Source organism: Athalia rosae, chromosome 1, assembly GCF_917208135.1.
Source record: "Athalia rosae chromosome 1, iyAthRosa1.1, whole genome shotgun sequence".
Classification (NCBI taxonomy): Eukaryota; Metazoa; Arthropoda; class Insecta; order Hymenoptera; family Athaliidae; genus Athalia; species Athalia rosae.
This window is the reverse complement of record NC_064026.1, coordinates 29,598,335-29,618,169: the sequence shown is the minus strand read 5'-3', so window position 1 is coordinate 29,618,169 and position 19,835 is coordinate 29,598,335. Positions and strand designations below refer to the sequence as shown.

The window sequence follows — 19,835 nt, the reverse complement described above, 5'->3', positions numbered from 1 at the left end:
ACGTAGTCTTGTCTGTGGTTGATTGGGCTGTGTCGTTATCAGAGATCCAATGGATCGCGTATTATACTTTACGAAACGTGATTATTCATTAGCGAGTAAAGACTTCGGTGCTTAAAAATAACTGTAATTTTTTTTTTAAATTATTAGATACCAATGTTTCAGAGTAACACAGGGTTTTATTCCGTTTACTATTTGCATATTACAGGGTGCGCTAAACCCTTAATCATAATTTAGTTAATTATTTACAATGTTATTGGTAATAATAATTATTAAACTACTTTAAACTTTGCTAACAATGGTTTCTTTTTTCTAATTATACTATTTTTGCTCTATCAACTCGATTCTAAAAATTTTTACTCTCTCGGTTTAGCATTATTTAAATCACATTTTTTGACCTAACAAAATCACACAGAAGTCATTTGTACACGCTGACTTTGATTGATTTTTCGTAAACTAAAATCAGCGTGAACACCTGTTTATTCGTAATTAAAGCTATGCTCAACATACAATATAAACGGTTATTGAATATTAAATAGGCTATTTGCTAAAGTTAAATAAAACCGTTTGCGATATAATTGCTATAAACGATATACAATAAACATTCGTTAATACAGCTAGGCCTTGGTTTTACAATTTCTTGAAGTTCAATCGTCATTGATATAGAAAATATTTTACTGAGTGTCACAGGTGAAGTTCGGTTTTCTAAAAAGCGTCACTCAAAGTATCGTTCGAACGAAGTTCACTAACGATTTTAACAGAGTATGATTTCGTAAGTATGGATTATAAAAAGTCAATTCCATAAAATGATTCCAATGTGGCGGCTGAATACTAAACTCTAAGCAGTCCAAATCTTGCCAGATCATTAGTTGAATTCAATCACCATTGAATATTAAGAACAGGATGAATTTTTATACGCAATACAGATGGAGTCTCAATACCTGTGTTACACATAATTTAGACATATCGAGTTTTATTCTGGAATTCGTAGAATTCAAGAATTGCTGTACAAGTTTAGACGATGGTACGACTGACTATTACTCCATGTAAATTAGCGATTGTTCCGTTGTAAGTAAAATATATTAAATAGTTTCATCAGATTTTGAAGATTCAAAGTTCTATTTATGGTTTATCAATTTATATATAGTATATAGGAGAATATTTTCTAACACACGAAAGAATTGACATACAATATTTAATGATAGTAGTGTAGAAATATTTATATATAACATTATTCTAAAGGTCGTTATAATTTTATGATGTTATAGTTATTAATTATTACTTCGCAAGTAGGCACACTTTGATCAATTCTTCAACAATGTTTCCTTTTCAGTTATTAGCATAGGTATACAGGTATAGGTACCCAAGAATCTTTAGGCTTGTTCGAAAATGAAGGCAAGATCAAGGTTATTATTAAATAGTAAAAAACTGAAAGAAAGAAAAAAGTTGCCATAAAAATGATTTCGTTAATTTTAAAGACCATTATTTATTTACTCGTTTTGTTTTTTCGTTATATTTAATCTTGTTGGTAGTCTTTGGTTAGCTCGCGTAGAAAGTAGGTTCGGTATCTATTTAACTTTTCTCATCTGCATTATGACATCATTACTTTGTTGTGGAATGTTAAACAAGTTAGTGTAGTTTCCAGCGTAGAAAGACAGCGTGTTAGAGCATCTGTAAGAGACAATAAAACTTCGATGAGCTTGAATAAATAACGATTAACTACTTGTTGATACTTTCTCCAGATGACTGAGTTAATGAAACAAAGCAAATCGCAAATAAATTAAATGAATAGTAAACAAATTCTAGTTTATATTCTGTAATGCCGGAAATGCTGTGGCATGCAATTAGACGAGAGCAATTTTCGAAGTACATACGAAAGATCAAAGGGACAGTGAAATTACTTACATTGCATTAAAACTCCAGCAGCATTCCCATTCAACGATGGATGGTTTCACGTGTTCCATTATGCGCTATTTTCTTCATTGGTGCATTGTACAGATACGGAATAAAGTTTTCTCAATTTAGATGTTCGTTTATTCTACTTCTAATTGCATATCTAGCGTGTCATGATAATAATTATATGATCGATTGTTGTGCACAATACATAAATAACTTGTACTTATTTACATAGGCTCCATATATTGGATATAGGCCATAATTTTACGTATTTCAAGCAGATTTTTTCGTCATGTTATCATCTCTCCATTCTCTCCATCAGGATTTTTTTCCCAGACGATTTTCGTTTCTTTTCGTTTTCCCTTTTTTTTTTTTACATATCTTTATACAATTTTTTATTATTATTATTCTCATATTTCTTTGAAATGTGAAATATTGTTCGATCTGTGACCAGTCTTTATAAGAAAATTTCGCAATATTTCGTTACGTCAATTTTTTTAGATCCTCTTCAAAATGTAATTAGTAGGTATCACTATGTAGTATTAGTGAGATCAGTACAGAAATTCATTACCATTACCCTTATACAAAGTTCTTTTCACAAGATTATATAGCTTTACTTCGTATATTCACTTCCTTACTCAATTTAATATTTGGTATTATTATGTTAGGTAATTTTCAACCTTTTCATCTTCATTATTAGTAGGTCTCTTTTTTAATTATTTTTTCTATATTATTTTTTCTTTCTACCGAATTTTCATCGTTTTTTTACTTGAGGCAATTTGATTTTGCTCAAATAAAATGAGAAGAATTTATTGAACGACCTTCGCTTCTTGCTGATAAAGGTTCGCCAACCATGGTATCGATTTGTAACATCCGTTTGAGATGTGACAAATTGAGAAGCCTGAGAATAAAGATAAAGCCAGATTATTTTTTTGTTTTCTTCATAATGATAAAATCTAATCCTACCGTTCGTGTTGCTTTGAAATTTTTACTGGCGTTTGAAAAGCATCCAGAATAATCTTGCAATTATCGTTGCATTAAATGTAATTAAAACTTACGGACAATTAAATTTAATCAAACTTACGGACAAATAATGACATAACAGGCTTTACTTTGCAAAATTGTCTTCGATCGTCTATACACTGAGTCATTTGTCACGCACTTAGTATATAACAAGCCTTGTGCTTTTCGAAGAGCTGCAGAGAACTTGAGGTATATTTCCTGACGACGATGAATTTAGGGCTACAACATGGGTGAGCGATGGCTGTCCACTGGAAATTGGCAAGAAATACTACTATTTGAAAATCTGCAATATCTGAAACCATTTGCAAAGCCAGTGGGACTTTCGAATTTAAAAGCATTTGAACTCTGTACATACGCAGTAAAAAGCTGACACAAACTAGCGGCGAAATAATTTCCATAACAATGATAATTCTGGAAGCTTTAGACTAGCCTGTAGCAAACAGCAAACAATCAAGTTTCGTCTAATACAACTGTTGGGAAAGAGAAAATTTACCTGCTCCTATAATGGAGTTTCCTTGCGCGTCTCTGCCTTCCACTGGAATCCATTGACTCTTGTAGTTATTGGCTTATTCCTATTCGTAGCATTTTCAAAACCGTTTCTCACACCAGCTACCAGCCTCATGGCTGGGTTCGATACTAAGCCATTACGTTTTGGTTTTGGATTACTGCCGCTGAATACGAACAGAAAAGAAAACTTTCGATCAATGCCCTCAAAGTGATAGAAATGTTTTAAAATTTTGGGAATGTTTAGATACTAGAAAAGAGAAAAACCAACGAATCTCACCTGCCGGAGGTGTTTTCTGGTACATGTTTTACATTTCTGCCGACTCCAGCACCGCTATTACCTAATATTATCCTCATATGCGTATCCCGAGTGAAATGAGTGTCAGCGGAATTTCGTTTCTCATCATGCCCATTTTTTTTATCTTTACCAATGCTTAAACCCAACATTTCATTGGTCAACTCAAACGGTTTTGTGCCATCATTTCTATCGATGATTTCAGTTTTTATATTGATCGGCTCGTAAATAGCGGTCGTGTGATTATACATGCCACCTTGCGCCTTGTATTGGATACTCTGATTAGCCGTCAACAAAGACACACCCAATTGACTTTGTATTACACTCGCTGCAGTTTGAGCACTGGGTGGGCTTGTATTTGTGGGTGAATATGGAATCAAACTATCACTCAGTGGAGAATGAGGCGGCGACGCATATATGGGACTTTGTGGCTCACTTTTCAAAGGCGATAACAATTTGCTAAGAGGACGACTCTTTGCTCCTCTAGAGCACTGTTGCAGTTGTTGCGTGAAAGATAACGGAGCCTGGAATACGAAAAAATTGGAGATGAGCAACAAAATTATGAACGTTGACTATTGAAAAATAAATATGAATGAGTCATAAAAGAAAATTTCTAAAGAAGTAGAGATTCAAATGATGTGTGAAAAATCAATTGGCTAAAAACGAAGGATGTATAAAATAAAAATTATGAGATGATGGGCTACCTACTTTAATTACCTGGTTGACCATTGAGTTCTGACTGAATTTGCCCTGATCGCTCTTAGTACTACCAGTTAGATTGCTACTGGATTTACTGTTACTAGAGTTATTGCCGAGCGAGACACAGCTCCTTCTTTTAGTGGAGTCTGGCGATTCTGCCGGGCTATATTGTGTCGATAATGGATTTAATATAGCAGATGACGGCTTAGTTTCCGCAGTGGAGTTGGATGTGACGGAGGTTGCACTGCTGCTACCACCTGAAAGAATATATAGTCTTGTACAATACCGAGCCAAATATAAATAATCGGCGGTGAATTTTTTTCTGTCATAATCGGCCAGTGTTTCCGAAATGTCATTATACCGACCTCCATTAACTCCTGGTCTTAAATTTCGCTGACTTGCAGTATGCTCCTCTAGTAATCGTACAACGGTATCGTGTCCGCTTTTGGCGGCAACTTTTATAGCATTTCTCCCGCAATGATCAGAATGATTTGGATCTGCACCGTGATTCAAAAGAGCTCTGACGCAATGCTCGTGACCTTCTTGCGCCGCAATACCTATAACACCCGTGTTCAGATTAATATATCATACTACGAGTGCAACATGATATTTCAATATTCTTGGAAATGGGAAAATTACTAATGCGCGTAGCAACAGACCTAATGCAGTTGCACCTTGATTACAGGTATGGTCGGGCGTTGCTCCGTGTTCGAGCAGTAGTCTAACAATAGCTGCATGGCCTTGCCATGCCGCAGAATGTAAGGGAGTCCGCCTTTCATTGTCACAGGCATTAACGCCGGCTCCACCTTCGGTCAAAAGCAGAGCGACCATCTCAACATGACCTTGCCACGCACTTACATGCAATGGGGTCCTACCCTGTAATAATAAGTGCACCTAATTGGTAACGTTGATCTCAAGTGATTAGCCGATGAAAAATAAAAAACAGTCTGTATAACGCTTTGAGACGACGTGAGCAACAGAGTAACTTTCATGACATTTACCTCCGAATCTCTACTTTCAACATCAGCGTGGGCATGCTCCAACAAAAATCTAGCCATAGCCAATCTGTTTTCCAGAGCGAGAATATAAAGAGTACTTCGTCCATCGGCATCCTTTGCATTGACATCGGCACTGTGAGCTAATAATACTCTGACGGTGTCATAGTGCCCTTCTAACGCAGCCAATCTATAATCAGTATCAAATACATGAACACGAATTCTAGTATAGAGATATCAATTGAACATGAAATTATCATCTTTTTTGAAGTCTTTTGGACGGCCCAATAGCTATTTAGAAAATACCTCAAAGCCGTCTTTCCATCATGGGCATGTTGATCTATCGGCGCTCCATGGAGGTCCAACAATCTTTCAACTAGGGCACTGTGTCCTTCTTGTGCAGCGAGCATGAGGGCACCTTTTCCATCATTGTCAGTTTCATCGATCTTTGCTCCAGCTTCTAACAGAGCCTCGCACACATCAACGTGCCCTTCGAAGGCAGCGTAGTGCAACGGTGTCCAGCCAGAATTATCTCTGTGCTGCTCGTCTAAGCCTGGAGAGATAATTCAATGTCGGTGAATAAAATACAATTCGATGAAAAAATTATTGAACGAAATGAAGGAATGATACCTCGATCCAGTAGCTGTTTAACTACATCGGTGCCACCTTGTGCCGCAGCTACGCTAAGGACTGTTCTGCCTTCGTTGTCTATACTGTCCACATAGCACCCCCAGAATAAAAGCAATGCCACTACCGAGCCATGCCCCATGCTCGCAGCAGCCCAAAGTGGGGTTCGACCGGTCGCATCGCAGTGATCTACATCCGCTTCATATTCGAGAAGTAGCTCACAGACATCTCTGTGACCCTCGAAAGCTGCAACCAATAACGGAGTCATGCCATCCTTATCCTGATGGTCTACCGCTGCACCGCGCTCCAAGAGTATCGTGACTACCTGAATTCGAATGGAAGAAAAAGTCAAATCTTGGGGTCAAACTCTGAATGTCAGTCGGGGTTTGAAAAGTGTCGGTCGCAATTGAGGTACCTTGGCGTAGCCGTGATTAGCTGGAACGCACAGAGCTGCGACACTAAGTGCAGTCCGGCCGTCGCTGTCAGCGTGATTAATTTCTGCTCCAAAGTCCAGAAGATGCTCAACAATTTCGCTGTGCCCCATATAAGCAGCTGCAATTAAGGCTGTCCTGCCCTCATCATCCGTTCTATTAACGTCCGCTCCGTGCTGTAACAGGGCTTTTACGATGTCTTCGTGCCCACCCCAAGCAGCCGCTCGAAGGGCGGTACGTTGATCCCAATCTGCACAATCCACCATTGCCCCTCGATCCAAAAGCTGCTCCACAACCTGCGTTAGGGAAACGTTGGTCAATCATAATATTCAACTAAAAGTGACAATTAATCCGGAGGCCACAGGAGATCCAAATCGCTCTGATTCTTTTTACATTATGTCCGGGCGTATCTCCTAATCAGAGTTCTTTGGCCATAATCCATAATGATATGGATATCTTACACTATCGCCTATGTATATTATAGAAAAAGCATCAGTTGTATGTTATTGCAGATGAGTTATAAGTTGTAAGCGATGACAAAATTTCAAGCAGATATTGCATAGCGAGCATGCGGAACATACCAAATGGATTAAAAGTTAATTTGATACTCTATCGATTATACTCTCACCACATCAGTTGCGCGACGTGCACATCTGACATATTGGTTTGAGTCTAATTGGGTGTGGGTATCGTTCAGTAGTCGATAATAAATTTTGGTACAACGGACAAAGGACAAATTATAAACTATCGTCCTGTATCAGCTGATCAAGTTATTGCCGATGACTAAAATTAGTCGCGGTGAGGTGCAGTGATTCTACGAATCCTTCTACGGCGCTAACTCGGTGCCGTTTTTAACAGTGAGGAAAAACCACCCTACCACCCTGTTACAGTCAGATATTAGGTACAAATTTGATTAAAGGAACGAAATAGTAACAAAGAAGTTAACCACAACAATGAGAACGAAATAAAATAAACCAACACTAACTACATCGGGGGTACTTTTAACACTGTTGAGGATGCGCGGAGATTGAGATGGCTGTAGTTGTACCTGGGTATGCCCGCCCCAGGCGGCTGCCCTCAGGGCGGTCCAACCATCACAGTCTGCGTGATCTGCACTAGCACCAGCTGCAAGTAGCACTCGTACTACATCGGCATAGCCGTGTCTCGCTGCGAGATTCAATGGTGTTTGCCCGTGACGATCCGTAGCCTCGAGCTTGGCCTATGGAGCGAATAAGTAAAGTCAAGTAAATAAAATTCATTTTTCAACTGTATCCCACATGTTTGCGCGGTAATCGATCCCCCTCTCACCTGCGGACAGGCAGCCAGTGCCAATTCCAGGAGCGATGCATTTCCATCGGCTGCAAGCGTATGCAAGACCGTGCGACCGCTCGAATCCGCTTGATTGATGTCACCACTTTCCCCGAGAAGTTCCGTCAAAGGTTCACCCAGAGGTTCCTCCACAGGACTCACATCCTGCGATACCTTTTTCGATTCCACGCAGGAACAATATAATTTCATTTTAAAATTCATGTCGCAATCGTCTGCGACGCGGTTATCAAATGTTGAAAAACAATGGAATATCCTTGGATGTTAATTAACTGATCAATCCATCTACGAGTCACATGAGAATTCTGCCAATTGATCGACTTGCGTCAACTGTCTTCAGTCGCTTTGAGTTATGAATTTTTTGGCAAGGCTATAAGAAAGCTTCATCACTTTGTAATCGACGGCTCCGAGGGTGCAGGTGAACTGGTGATGGTGTTTATGAATCTGAACGGATTTATTAACGGATCCATCCATATTTTCGGAATTGAAACCGAGAGAATATTCGACGATACAAGCAACGACCGCGCGACGCTATTTCTCCACGTTGTATGCCGACAACTGCTCAAGAGATCCAAATAACATGCGAAGAATGAGTAATGATCGAGCGCGTCATATCTTATCAGAGCTAAACGATTAGCAATGCATACCGCGATTGTCTCTCATATTGTCTTGGTACCGGTCGAATTTGTGTAGGTATTTTCGCGCTATCCTCTGGATCAGAAACTCGGAGAACGTCGAAATAAAACAAAAAAAACAAAAAAAAAAGTCATCGCAAATTACACACGTTTCGAGTTAAAGTATGAAATTCTAAAAACGCTACGCGAATCATCGAAAATCCAGGAACTTCGTAATCACTCACCTGACTAGCTGATATGACATCCCTGCTCGTATCGTCCTCGATAATTTTCTCCGAAGGTTTAGCTCCCGCGTCGACCAATAATCTCAATAATTTCGTGTCCTGCCTCGGCCAGAGGATGCAATCCGAGCTGTCCAGATAACAATTTTCGATCGGCGCACCGCTGCCGATCATCCATAAAACCTGCAGCGTGTGAGCGTCGAGGGTGCAGCTGGTCGGATTCAAATTGATCATGGATCGTTGGAGGTGTTGACCGAGCACGCATATTTCGTCGGAGTTTAACTCGGGACCACGAAGGGTGTAATAGGCGGAAAGCATCGCGTGACCTTCGGGTGCCGAACAAAGATACTTTTGCGTGCAATGTTTTACGTCCAAAAGCCACTCGGCAAAGCTGTGGTGGAATAGCATCAATGCACCGGCTCTCGATACCGAAATAACACGTCTCAGAAGATGGAGTCGTCTGTTGAAGTCTTCTATCGTAATGGAAGTGTTTGCGGTCCAAACACACTTGAAAAGTATCTCTTGAGTGACTGGCAATTTAGCAGCTAAAATCACATTTAATAAAGGCTGAACCTTGGCGAATTGTTTTCTGCTGAACAAACGTTGACACAGCCACAGATAAAGACCGTTCAGCGTTCCAGGTATTTCGCGAACTTCACGCAGTACGATAAAGTTCTCGGCAACTCCGTCCAACACTTTTTCCAAGTACAGAAAACACCCGTTACTCTTTATATGCAATTGATTGAGCATTTCGGCCGTATCCCTAGAAATATGCTGTCTCAGAGCGTCCTCCTGATCGAGCCTGGCAAGAATATATTGCTGAACGTCCCTAACCACCTGTGATTTTCGAAGGTCGTCCAAACTGATCTTTCTGAATCCCGTGAACATTCGAGATATAGTTTTGCTCTGTCTTCTGGCTGTGCAGACCAGCAACAGCCACTGGGGAAAAAGATGATGATGATTGGCCAGAAGTTCCGCTATCGTTCTGCTGACATTGTCGCCTTCTCTCCTGGAATCTCTGGTTCCGGTTTGAGGTGGGTTGAGTATTTGCCCTTCGTCTATGGAGTCCACGAGTAGGAACAGGCAATTCTTCGGCGGTTCGACTTCGAGAAGTGGAAATAGCAGAGCTTTTTTTAGCGCGTCATCGGGATCCCGGTCGAGAACGTCCGGTTGCAAAGCGGCCTGAATTTCGCTATCGGTTCTCAATTTATCCGCGTAAGATTCAGCGACAGCTTCTCTCGACGTTAAAGACGTTGTCCCCGTACTGGGGGTGGGAGACGTGGGTGAGGACAGGTGAATTCCATCGGCACTCGCCTGCAACAGCTGGGCTACTAAGGACCTGACAAATTGTGCGGGTGACAAGGACGCCTCGCTTCTCGCCTGACAAAAATGTCTAGCCAATAGCCTTCTGTTCAGTGCTCTCTGATGACGGGCACCTGCTCCCGACGATGGCCAGGCCAACTCGGCGCATAGCGCGGTTTTTCCACTTCCCGGACCGCCGACTATCAGAGCGCCGCAAGTTTTCGAAGCCGGTCTCTGCTCTAGGCAATGAGAGAGCTTCATGAATGCCCATTCTCGGCAGAAGAATCGTTTCTTCTCTATCACAGGAGCCGCCATTTTCGGGGGCGAATTAATCGCGACCTTTGCGGATGAAATTTTGAAAGAATCTCTCGCTTACAATGTCTCGATTGAAAATTAGAAGACCGTTGACGTCCTCGCGTTATATGTTATAGTTGCACGAAAACGGAAATACGACGACAACGAGGAAACGACTCATTATATTATTATTATTATTATTATTATTATTTAATCACGTACCGATTGAAAAATATTCAATTACGGTACGATTTTAATTGCGTAATATTATATATCGACACATTAATGTAATGTATCGTAAATAGTTTCTTATTTTGCATTTATGTATATATATATTTGTCGTTATCGTTATTAAATATTTTTTCTCTTCTCTTTTTCGAGTGATTCGGTTCCCTTGACAATTTCAACCGCGTAACGTATTCATCGATCAAATATTTCACCCAATCGCGGTGTATCGTCGGGTGAAACTGTTTGACGGAAATGAATGAATTTCATGTAAATTGGTCTCCCCGTCCGAAGGAGAAGTAGGTCATCCGGGTTCTCGGTCCCGGCTAAATCAATTCACTGGTTACACGTGCTTCCACACACACACACACACAGTGGTAAAATCGATGGAGAACTTTAAGTCGAGTTAAGATTCAAGTGGCGCGTCTCGTCGGTCCGTTAACGCGGTTGTAGGTGGAAACAGGAAGTTGATCCAAGCCCCAGGGGGCTCCGCACCTTCGTCGGTCTCCATCCGGAAAAGTCATCGCCTCGACTTGGGACACTTCGTAGAGCGTCGCCCCTGCATCATGACTGAAACAAAAGATCGAGCGGAACTTTATCGCGGGGTGGCGTGTCATCTTCACCTTTTTCTCTATTTCTTTTTTTTTTCTCCCCTCGAACAATTTCAGACACGAATTCGCATATATATATATATATATATTTTGCTGATTTTACCAGAAAAAAAATATACACGAGATGCCAGACATGTGCGTACGCCGTTCGGTTTCCCTAATTTTGCCGCGTTGAATTTCCCACGTCGAAATTGAGTTCAAGTTTCGCTTTCACTCGAGGTACCTTTCGTTAAATGGGGGGGAATGACGTTTGTCGGGCAGATGTCTCGTGGGTAACGTAAGCTTAAATTGAAGTTCATCGAGGCGGTGTCTCGGAAAATTGCGAACGACGCATTCTGCGGGGGGAGGAGGGGGGGGAGGGGGATCGAAATTCGCGCGGAGAAGAACGGGAATAGACATCCGCAGCATCGTTGCGCGGGGAAACGCGTGATCGTGTTTTTGCTTCAACGTTTTCACGTTGAATGAATTGAGGGAAAAATACACGAAATATCTGCAGTTTATTCGCGTCACGTTAACCGCACTGTGGGAGGATAACGCGACACGAAACCAGTTACCTTAATGAGAGGCCGTACAAAATGAAGGTATACCCAGAGATAGTAATTCTTATCCTAATACAATCTTTTCTATACCGGTAGTTAGAAGATCCCGCGTACCGTGCATCGCACGTGAATATATACTATGTACATGTATACATATATATATGTATATTTCAGCGACCTCGCGCAATCGTCGTCATCATTATCATCGCGTCGTCGTCCGCACCGTCATCGTTATCGCAGTTTTCTTCCAGTCTTCTCTCTATAAATCAGATCGTCTACGGATATACAATACCGTAGTAGGTAGTGTATAATTACATTACGTGGGATCATACGGAATCCGTTATATAATCCCATAGAATACACCGATGAAATCAAAGCCGAGATAATCCCTTTCTCTCTATATACACGCGTACGTACGATCTCAGCGAGCGTCAATTAAATTTTAAATTAATTACATCGTATCCCCTATTATACACACCTATTGCAGAGGATAACGAAACAATTGCTGCAACGATTTTTATTTTCATTTTTACACGTACCGCAGCAGCTATCCGCGGATATCGTCGTACGGATAATCCGATCGACCGAGTCGGCTAGCTTTCGATTTAATTGGGGGAATTAAAAAATAGAGAGAAAAAAATCAGAGTCCTAATTTTGAAAGAAAACAACAAAAAATCGTATCGTTTCGCGAAATATAACGTTATAACGTTGTACGGATGCAAATTTACTGGGAGTCGAGTCATTTTGTATATGTATAGGATATTCACACGATGTGCCTCGTGTAGAGGGCGGGATGGCGCACTCAACAGATTTCCCTAATGACTTTAACGAGGGCTTGTTTCACCTCAACAATATTCCGAGCTACGTACGGCGTATATACTGTGTGTATTATATACCATGTACTTCCGCGTCTCTGTATCATTTCCTCGTGGGAATTTCTGCAAATCCGTCTCGCTCTTCGAAAGTACGTACATACAATACGTACGTATGCGTATGCGCCCGCGTTACGTACAGATATGTAGAAAATACCGTATAAATTTACATAGGTACATCCACTTCATATACATGCACGTACGGCGTATATATATTCCACGTTGATTAATTAACCCATCTATGCACAGGTGCCGCAGGGATTCAACTTTTTCACAATTACAATCATCGGTGTTTCATTATTGTTTGTTGTTGTTGTTGTTTTTTTTTTTTTTTTCACCCCCATTTTCAGTTTCCTTACTCGGGCGAAAAAACATGTCACACCTTTCCGAATCGTTAATTTCGCGACACCGTCGCGCGTTTTCGCGAAATGAAATTTAACGATTCTACATGGGGCATGGATGCGGATGAACATGGTGTACAGATGTTACATTATACCGTCTTTTATGTCGGCCATCTTGTGACCGAATTCGAATGGGGTTGCCCGCGTTAATGTCTGCGTGAATTTGTACGAGAAGATCGAGAGATACAGATTCGAAGTTTGAGCGATCTATGCCATAAAATACCTGCTGTTCATAGATGTACCTGTGGCGGGGGTACGATAATTAAATGATGAAACTCCTCGCAGCTGTCTGCCAAGGAGCGATATTACATGACGAGGGTGCGGAACTGCGAAACTAAACACGTGATTTCACAATGGCCGCAAGCTCTGTACAATAAAGCGTGATTCAAAGTTTCGAATTAAACAAAGTATTGTTACGCGCAATCTGTACAACCGAAACACGTACAGGTATACAACATCGTATGTACGAGGAATGGATAATAAGAAGAAGACGGAAGACCGAGCCATCTAGCTTCGTCGTGGTCGTCGATTCGAGCGCACAAGTTGCAGTTTGAGGAAAGCAAATTGACGTATACAGGTATACATCTTACGAGAGAATTCCGTCGAGTCGCTACGAGGAGATGGAAAATTATAATATCGCAAAGAGAAATGGCGTTTGCTCTAACTTGTTGCTACACATATACACTACCGAGCTATAGTCGCGAGTGTGCCGTCGAAAGGGATGTGTAAAATTTTCACCGAATTTTAATTCGATATTCGGTCCATCGATCGAATAATTCAGTTTGATCGTTGGAAAATCGACTCGACGAAGCTACGTATACATACATGTATGTATGTATGTATACATCAACGGTTGGAAATTGGCTCGCGTTCGGTCCAAGTTTGGAATTTATACCTTTTCAAGTAAATCTGGATTAATTGGAGTCGCGTACGGGAACGACGTGTATATATACACGTACGATAGCTATGCCTTTATCCGACCACCGGCGGGGCCCCTCCCCCCTCCCCCCGTAACCGAGGTAGTTTTCGAGCCTCTAGCGGATTACTGCACGTGTGTGACCGCCTACGTACATGTACCAGGGAAAGGACAAACGAAGGACGAACTTTGTGTTACGCAAGCCTGACTCGAGTCCTGCGTTATTATACATCCTCCGCGCACAGCTCCGTGTTATCGTCGTCGGCAACGCGGATTCGCGAACACGCGAGAACGGAGCAGCAGCAGCAGCAGCAGCAGCAGCAGCGGGAGAAACAGAATCGAGAAAGATATAGGAGCCGGTATCGGTATCCATATTTGGGAGGTGGTTGGTCAACGGCAACAACTTATCCCCGTTTGAAGCAGGTCAGCCTGAGTCTGAGGTCAGATCGCCTGTCGACGAACACCTCCTATATACCGTGTAGCGTGTAACGTAACGCAACGTAACACACGCGCAGGTACGTAGAGGTACGACTCATCCTCTGTTTCGTGCGTACCTCTCCTCGTACCTGAAGCAAGATCGATTCCAGCGATTCCCCGCGATATACCGGAATATTTCCCACTCAAAGTTCGTCGAAACTCGGCGCGGGAAATAAGCTGGGATGATGGATTCAAAAGTATACACATATACACACGTAGGTGAAATTAATTTTTGCACCTGTAAAGATATAATATGGTATGATGTACGGTTTGAGTATACAATAGCGATTGGAAAAGCGCCGTGATTGTGACAAAAAAACTTCTTTGGAAATTCACTCGTTTTCATTTCTCAAAAAATTGGGATATACTATTTTCCTTTTTCAATATTTTATCTGACTATACTATTTTCCATCTCCATTTCGCGTTTCATTCAATTGAATTCGTACATACATCAACGGCACGAAACTGTTCCTGATATATTATACCTATATGTACAAGTTCGTCGTAGTTTTTTTTTTTCATTTTAAATTTATTTTACATTTTATTTTCTCTTTCCTTTTTCGCCTATATCGGAATGACCGCTTCGTTTGCCAGCTCTGCGGAAAACCCTGTCCAAAAGTATTACGTACATACATACCTATAGGTAGATATATGTATATATACATTATACATATACGTATGTACCTATCTATCTAATGGAACATGGTGTACCTATATATGTACATACGAGTATCCCCGAACGTACACGTATATACCGCTTGTCAGAGAAAACAGCGTAGAGTTGGAGTTAATTTGGAACGCGGAGCTTAATTGTAACTCGTTTAGCCAGCAAGCGCCCGCGCTAATCACAAGCCGGGTAAGAAAAAATATGAATATGGATTTGAAAAAAGAAGGCAAGAAAAAAAAAAAGAAGAAAAATCATGAGGATGATGAAGATGATTGTAACGTTAACAACAACGATGAAATCAAAAGAGTCTAAAAAGGACGAATCAAATGTTCTTCTCTACCTTCCTTCATTTTTTATTGATCTCGTTCGTAATAGCACAGATATAATGTAATAGTTTAAAAATTTCATAGGTAATGTAGATGAGATATTTCACACGAGCTATATAAAAGAAGCTATTTTGAGTAATGCGAGTCAACTTGACGTTAATATAATAGCAAGATAGCCGTACGGTCGTAAGAATAGAAAGAAAGGTAAAGGGGATATCCTTGATATAATAGACATGTCCTTAACGATCCTACGACGTGATAAGAAAGGAAATATCACAACCGGAAACAAACAAGGGGGAGAAAGAATAGAATGACGAAAGCAAAAAAGCAGAAAAAACGTGTCAGTCTAACACAGGGTAACTGAATCGAATCGCGGATTTCATCCGCAGTCTGTTTTTTTTTTTTTTTTTTTTTTTTTTAAAAAAAACTACATTTCGCGTTCATAATCATTGCAAAATAAAATAACCGCATTAGAAATAACGGTAATTATTTGGAGAACCATGTTGCGTGGGTACGCGTCGTAGGTGAGTATAATTTACATTTTTATTCATCAAAACGCAGTTGCATTTTACGAGGAAGAAGAGGCAAAGATGGCGACCATTTTGTACGTACACATCACATGCATGTAGTGTGTAATGTGACAAGCAACGAATGAGCGAGTTCCTGCAGTTGGCAGTCATCCTGCAAGTACGCAGATATCAACCTGCACCATGTGCGTCTGTATGTATAGGTATGTACGTACATACGTGTACATACGTGTACGTGTGCATACTCTAACGTCATATAATTCGAAATGGTATACGAACTGTACGAATGTCGGACATTTGTACACATTACATCCATCACGCCTCTGTATCATACTACATTTATAATTTATACTAATTTCCCGATGACGCGCGGTACCGTATAATAGACGGGTAATAAAAAAATGAAAAGATAAAAAACATGTATCTTCGTCTGGTTCGTCGAGATCAGTCGTGCGGATACAGCAGAATTTCTATAGGTAGTACGGCATCAGTCGGTCCATAAAAAAAAATGTAAACGAAAAACGCACGTGCATCAGGGTACGGTATAAAGTTTCTATGCACTATTTTAAATACTTACATAAATAAACACGTACACGCGCGTGTATCTAATAGGTATATAATAATCCACACGCGTATATGTATCATGTATACGTAGCTGATATACATATCTACCAAATGTGCTTTCAAATATCCTTTGGACCCGAGTCTTTTGAACCCTCTCCAAGCTTCGCGTGATACCTATGTGCATACCTCATACGCGAATGGTATATAAGAATTGCATGTGTATACGGATGATATAAAAGCGACAATAGTAATAATAATAATGACGATAATAATAATAATAATAATAATTAATAAACATCAAGTTTCACAGAGTGACGAATGGACGTAGGTCCTTTCAGTCGACGGAGGATCGTACGTAATTCGTCCTTTGGTCAGGTGAACCACACGGATGGGGCGGACGAGGGCAGGATGAAAACTTATTTACCGCTGCTCTGTGTACGAAGGTTGTATCCATAGCCGTAGCGTAAGGGACGACCTTTATCCGACCTCCGACTGACCTCCGAACTGCGTCGTCGAATACGCATACATTATACATGTACGTATACGTATACATTACATACAACTGGAGAGATAAATATAGCTGAATGAATAAAAAGTGTGAAATCATTTCAACATCGCGTAACCATCATTAATATCGCAATGATCGGTAATCGTAATGCCGATAAGAATAAAAAAGAGAAAGAGAGAGAGGAAGAAAATAAATTAAGTTCCGAATGAAGAGTCGAGCGTATTGTACGGTACGTAGATGGGAGTACATAGTCGTTGTGTAAACGTGTAAAAGCTCCTTATATTCCAACGGTTAGGGAACGGGGGATGAGAAGGTTTTCCGCTACGGCGTCGCGACGTGAAATTTTAACGAGCTTTCCCTCTTCAGCCTCCCCTCCCTACCCCCTTCGTCATTCCCCCCACTCCCCCCCCCTACTCCCCCCCCCGGCGACATGTAGAAGAAAAGCTCAACGAATGCAACTCGTCGAGGTTCAAGAAGGCGTCGGGTTGATAGCCGTCACGACGACATGACCGCCGCATAGGCACGTGTCTTGAGAAAACTCTCTCAACTCGTCAGGGTGAATAAAATCTTATTATATGTATAAAAAAAAAAAAGATACCGCTTTTCAATTTATTTACGACGTTCAAAAGTATTCTCGAGCTGCATGTATAGGTAGGCGGTGTATCGGAAAAGCTGAAGAACGGCTCGTTCGTTTAACATTTATTTGTCAGAGAAAACACGAGGCAGCTATAGCGAAACGATTTCAACGATTGAAAACACGGTACGTATATATATTTATAATATATACCATACAGTTAGGTATGTAACGTCGGTAATATGTAGACAAGTACGGTACATCGATTGAAATTGTACGCGTAGAGGGTTCGAGATGCAGAAGCACGTGTATCCGCAATGCGGGCGGAGTTCGAAGGTTAAGTATACTTGGTTGGTTGGCTCCGGTCACTGGGAAACCTCAACTTTTCGAGATGGAAAAGAAACACAGGGGGGGGGGAGGGGAGGAAAAAAAAAAAAAAAGAGGAAATTACACGAAACCCGGTACCGGACGGAATACCAAAAATATAATCGTCCATCGAATCTTTTCGTTTTCCAAAACTGTAATTTCCTAAATTTGTGGGCATATGAGAAAGAAATAACATCGAGAGAGAGAGAGAAGAAAAATGAAGGAGTAAAAAATTCAATGAAGGAATAATCTCATGGCAAATATCTCGTTCGAGGCATTCCACGTTAAATTGTAAATGTGAAACACTTAACGCGTGAGTCATTTCGTTTCGAATCGTATACGCGCGTTACGTACGTACGTACTTACTTTTAGATACCGTGTGTGAGTCAATGAAACACGTTTCACGTTTAATTGCAAATTATGAGCCACGCCGGCGCGTCCCGAACAATTTATTAACGGCGAACGCCGAGGGTATTACGAATGGCGTCCGTGCGGATGGCGACGATGATGTATACGAGATGATCGAAAGAATGTGCCTTTCGTAACGTATTTATATGCCTGGTTACTCACATCTAGCCAGGGGCGATGCGAAGATTATAAAGGTCTACTAATTACGGCTACCAGTCATATTGAACAGAGTTTAATTAAGATCTGGAGAAGACAAAACCTCGTATCTCATTTTACGATCTCGTTTTTCCAAAAACTTTCAAATCGAAAGCTAGAAATGAATGAAAAATAAACGACGGTATAAGAACGAGTAAAAGTATAATAGGAGAAATTACAGTTCGGTTCTCATAGAGTCGGAATAATATAGAATACATCGTTGGGATGTGGGCGCGCAGTTGAGGTGAAATCGACCAATTAGACGGCTTGTTGGGCAGACTAATTGATTCTGTGCAGGCGCTAATCTTTGCAGCGTTGCGCGCGGTGGTAGAAGTGGAAGTAAATCTATATAATCTATACGTATGTACGTAAGGACAGGTATACGGGTTACATGCGCATGGGTATATAACATAATATATATAGATTTATATATATGTGCGGCCAGGTTTTAGTTTCCGCACAATCGTCCGTACGGCTCGGTCGGTTGCGCAAATGGCTCCGCTTCTAAGATCAGAGAATTTAATCAACCCCTTAAACTCCGCCTAGGTATAGCCGGGGGTGGCTTATGTACATATATATATAGTACATACCTATAATAGCTAACCTAAATAATATCTTCGGGGCTCAGCTGCTCCTGTTCCCGCTGATCTCGCGATCCCTGATTTTCCCGATCCCCGTACTTATTCTTCGTAGCGACGCGCCACCGTTACCAAAAATTTATAGATAAGACGAGAGAAAAAAGCGAACGAAAAAATTGAGAAATAAACGAGTGTAGTTCAATTTTGTAGAGAAAAATTACGAAGGCAAAATGAGGCGAGGTTTTTTTTTTAAATCCAAAGTAGGCGTTCGATGGCGTGGAGTATAAATGCGATAGAAGTTGAAAAATCGGAATTCAGCGGGGCGTTGAAAAGTTAAACTTACCGCAAACGCGTAGAGCAGCTCGCGGGGCTCCACGGTGTGCATCAGGGGCAGGTATAGGCGAACAAATTGCAAACTGTTCGGAACCATAGGTATGATTTATGGTATAAACAAAGTTTCCCGATTACTTCACCCCCGACGTGCAATGAAATTGTGTGCCGCTGGTGCTTTCGCGTATGCGTCGACCGTATAGTGATACGAATTCCGAAAAATCTGTCTTCTCTAGAAAGTGAAAAATAAAAAAACCCTTTTCTCAAACCCGGCCAAGGCTGTGTAACGTAACAGAGAAGCGCATCGCATCTCAGAGATCTGGTTATACACCAGTCGTATGTACGGTATATCTATATACACCTTTGCCATCCAGATGCGGGGAGACCGAAAATAAAGTTTTCTATATTTATCCACGAAACCAACGTAATTCAGAAACCTTGGTGAGCTGGAGAGAATCTCAAAGATTTTTGTTACTCGGCGCTTTCGTTTCCAACGAGATCGCGTT

The 19,835-nt window shown here is 41.0% G+C and overlaps 1 protein-coding gene across 11 annotated transcripts in view; it reads right to left on the bottom strand.

Moving 5' to 3' along the window:
* Positions 1-156: 156 nt before the first annotated feature.
* LOC105683739 (ankyrin repeat domain-containing protein 50-like) overlaps positions 157-19,835 on the bottom strand; it is a 62,592-nt gene continuing 42,913 nt past the window's right edge. For 4 of the 11 annotated variants that reach the window (XM_048650263.1, XM_048650281.1, XM_048650284.1 and 1 more), the window contains 15 exons: positions 8,653-11,040; positions 7,776-7,949; positions 7,447-7,686; positions 6,452-6,763; positions 6,040-6,361; positions 5,716-5,962; positions 5,416-5,599; positions 5,074-5,290; positions 4,780-4,971; positions 4,424-4,671; positions 3,701-4,239; positions 3,410-3,587; positions 2,978-3,164; positions 1,903-2,794; positions 157-1,668 (listed from right to left, as the gene is read on the bottom strand). In XM_048650263.1, coding sequence (XP_048506220.1) covers positions 3,416-3,587; positions 3,701-4,239; positions 4,424-4,671; positions 4,780-4,971; positions 5,074-5,290; positions 5,416-5,599; positions 5,716-5,962; positions 6,040-6,361; positions 6,452-6,763; positions 7,447-7,686; positions 7,776-7,949; positions 8,653-10,266 — 4,461 coding nt within the window. In that variant the 5' untranslated portion in view covers positions 10,267-11,040 and the 3' untranslated portion in view covers positions 157-1,668; positions 1,903-2,794; positions 2,978-3,164; positions 3,410-3,415. Of the gene's footprint in view, positions 1,669-1,902; positions 2,795-2,977; positions 3,209-3,409; positions 3,588-3,700; positions 4,240-4,423; positions 4,672-4,779; positions 4,972-5,073; positions 5,291-5,415; positions 5,600-5,715; positions 5,963-6,039; positions 6,362-6,451; positions 6,764-7,446; positions 7,687-7,775; positions 7,950-8,652; positions 11,041-19,835 lie in introns of all 11 variants that reach the window. The other 7 variants (XM_048650288.1, XM_048650273.1, XM_048650300.1 and 4 more) reach the window with 7 other exon arrangements.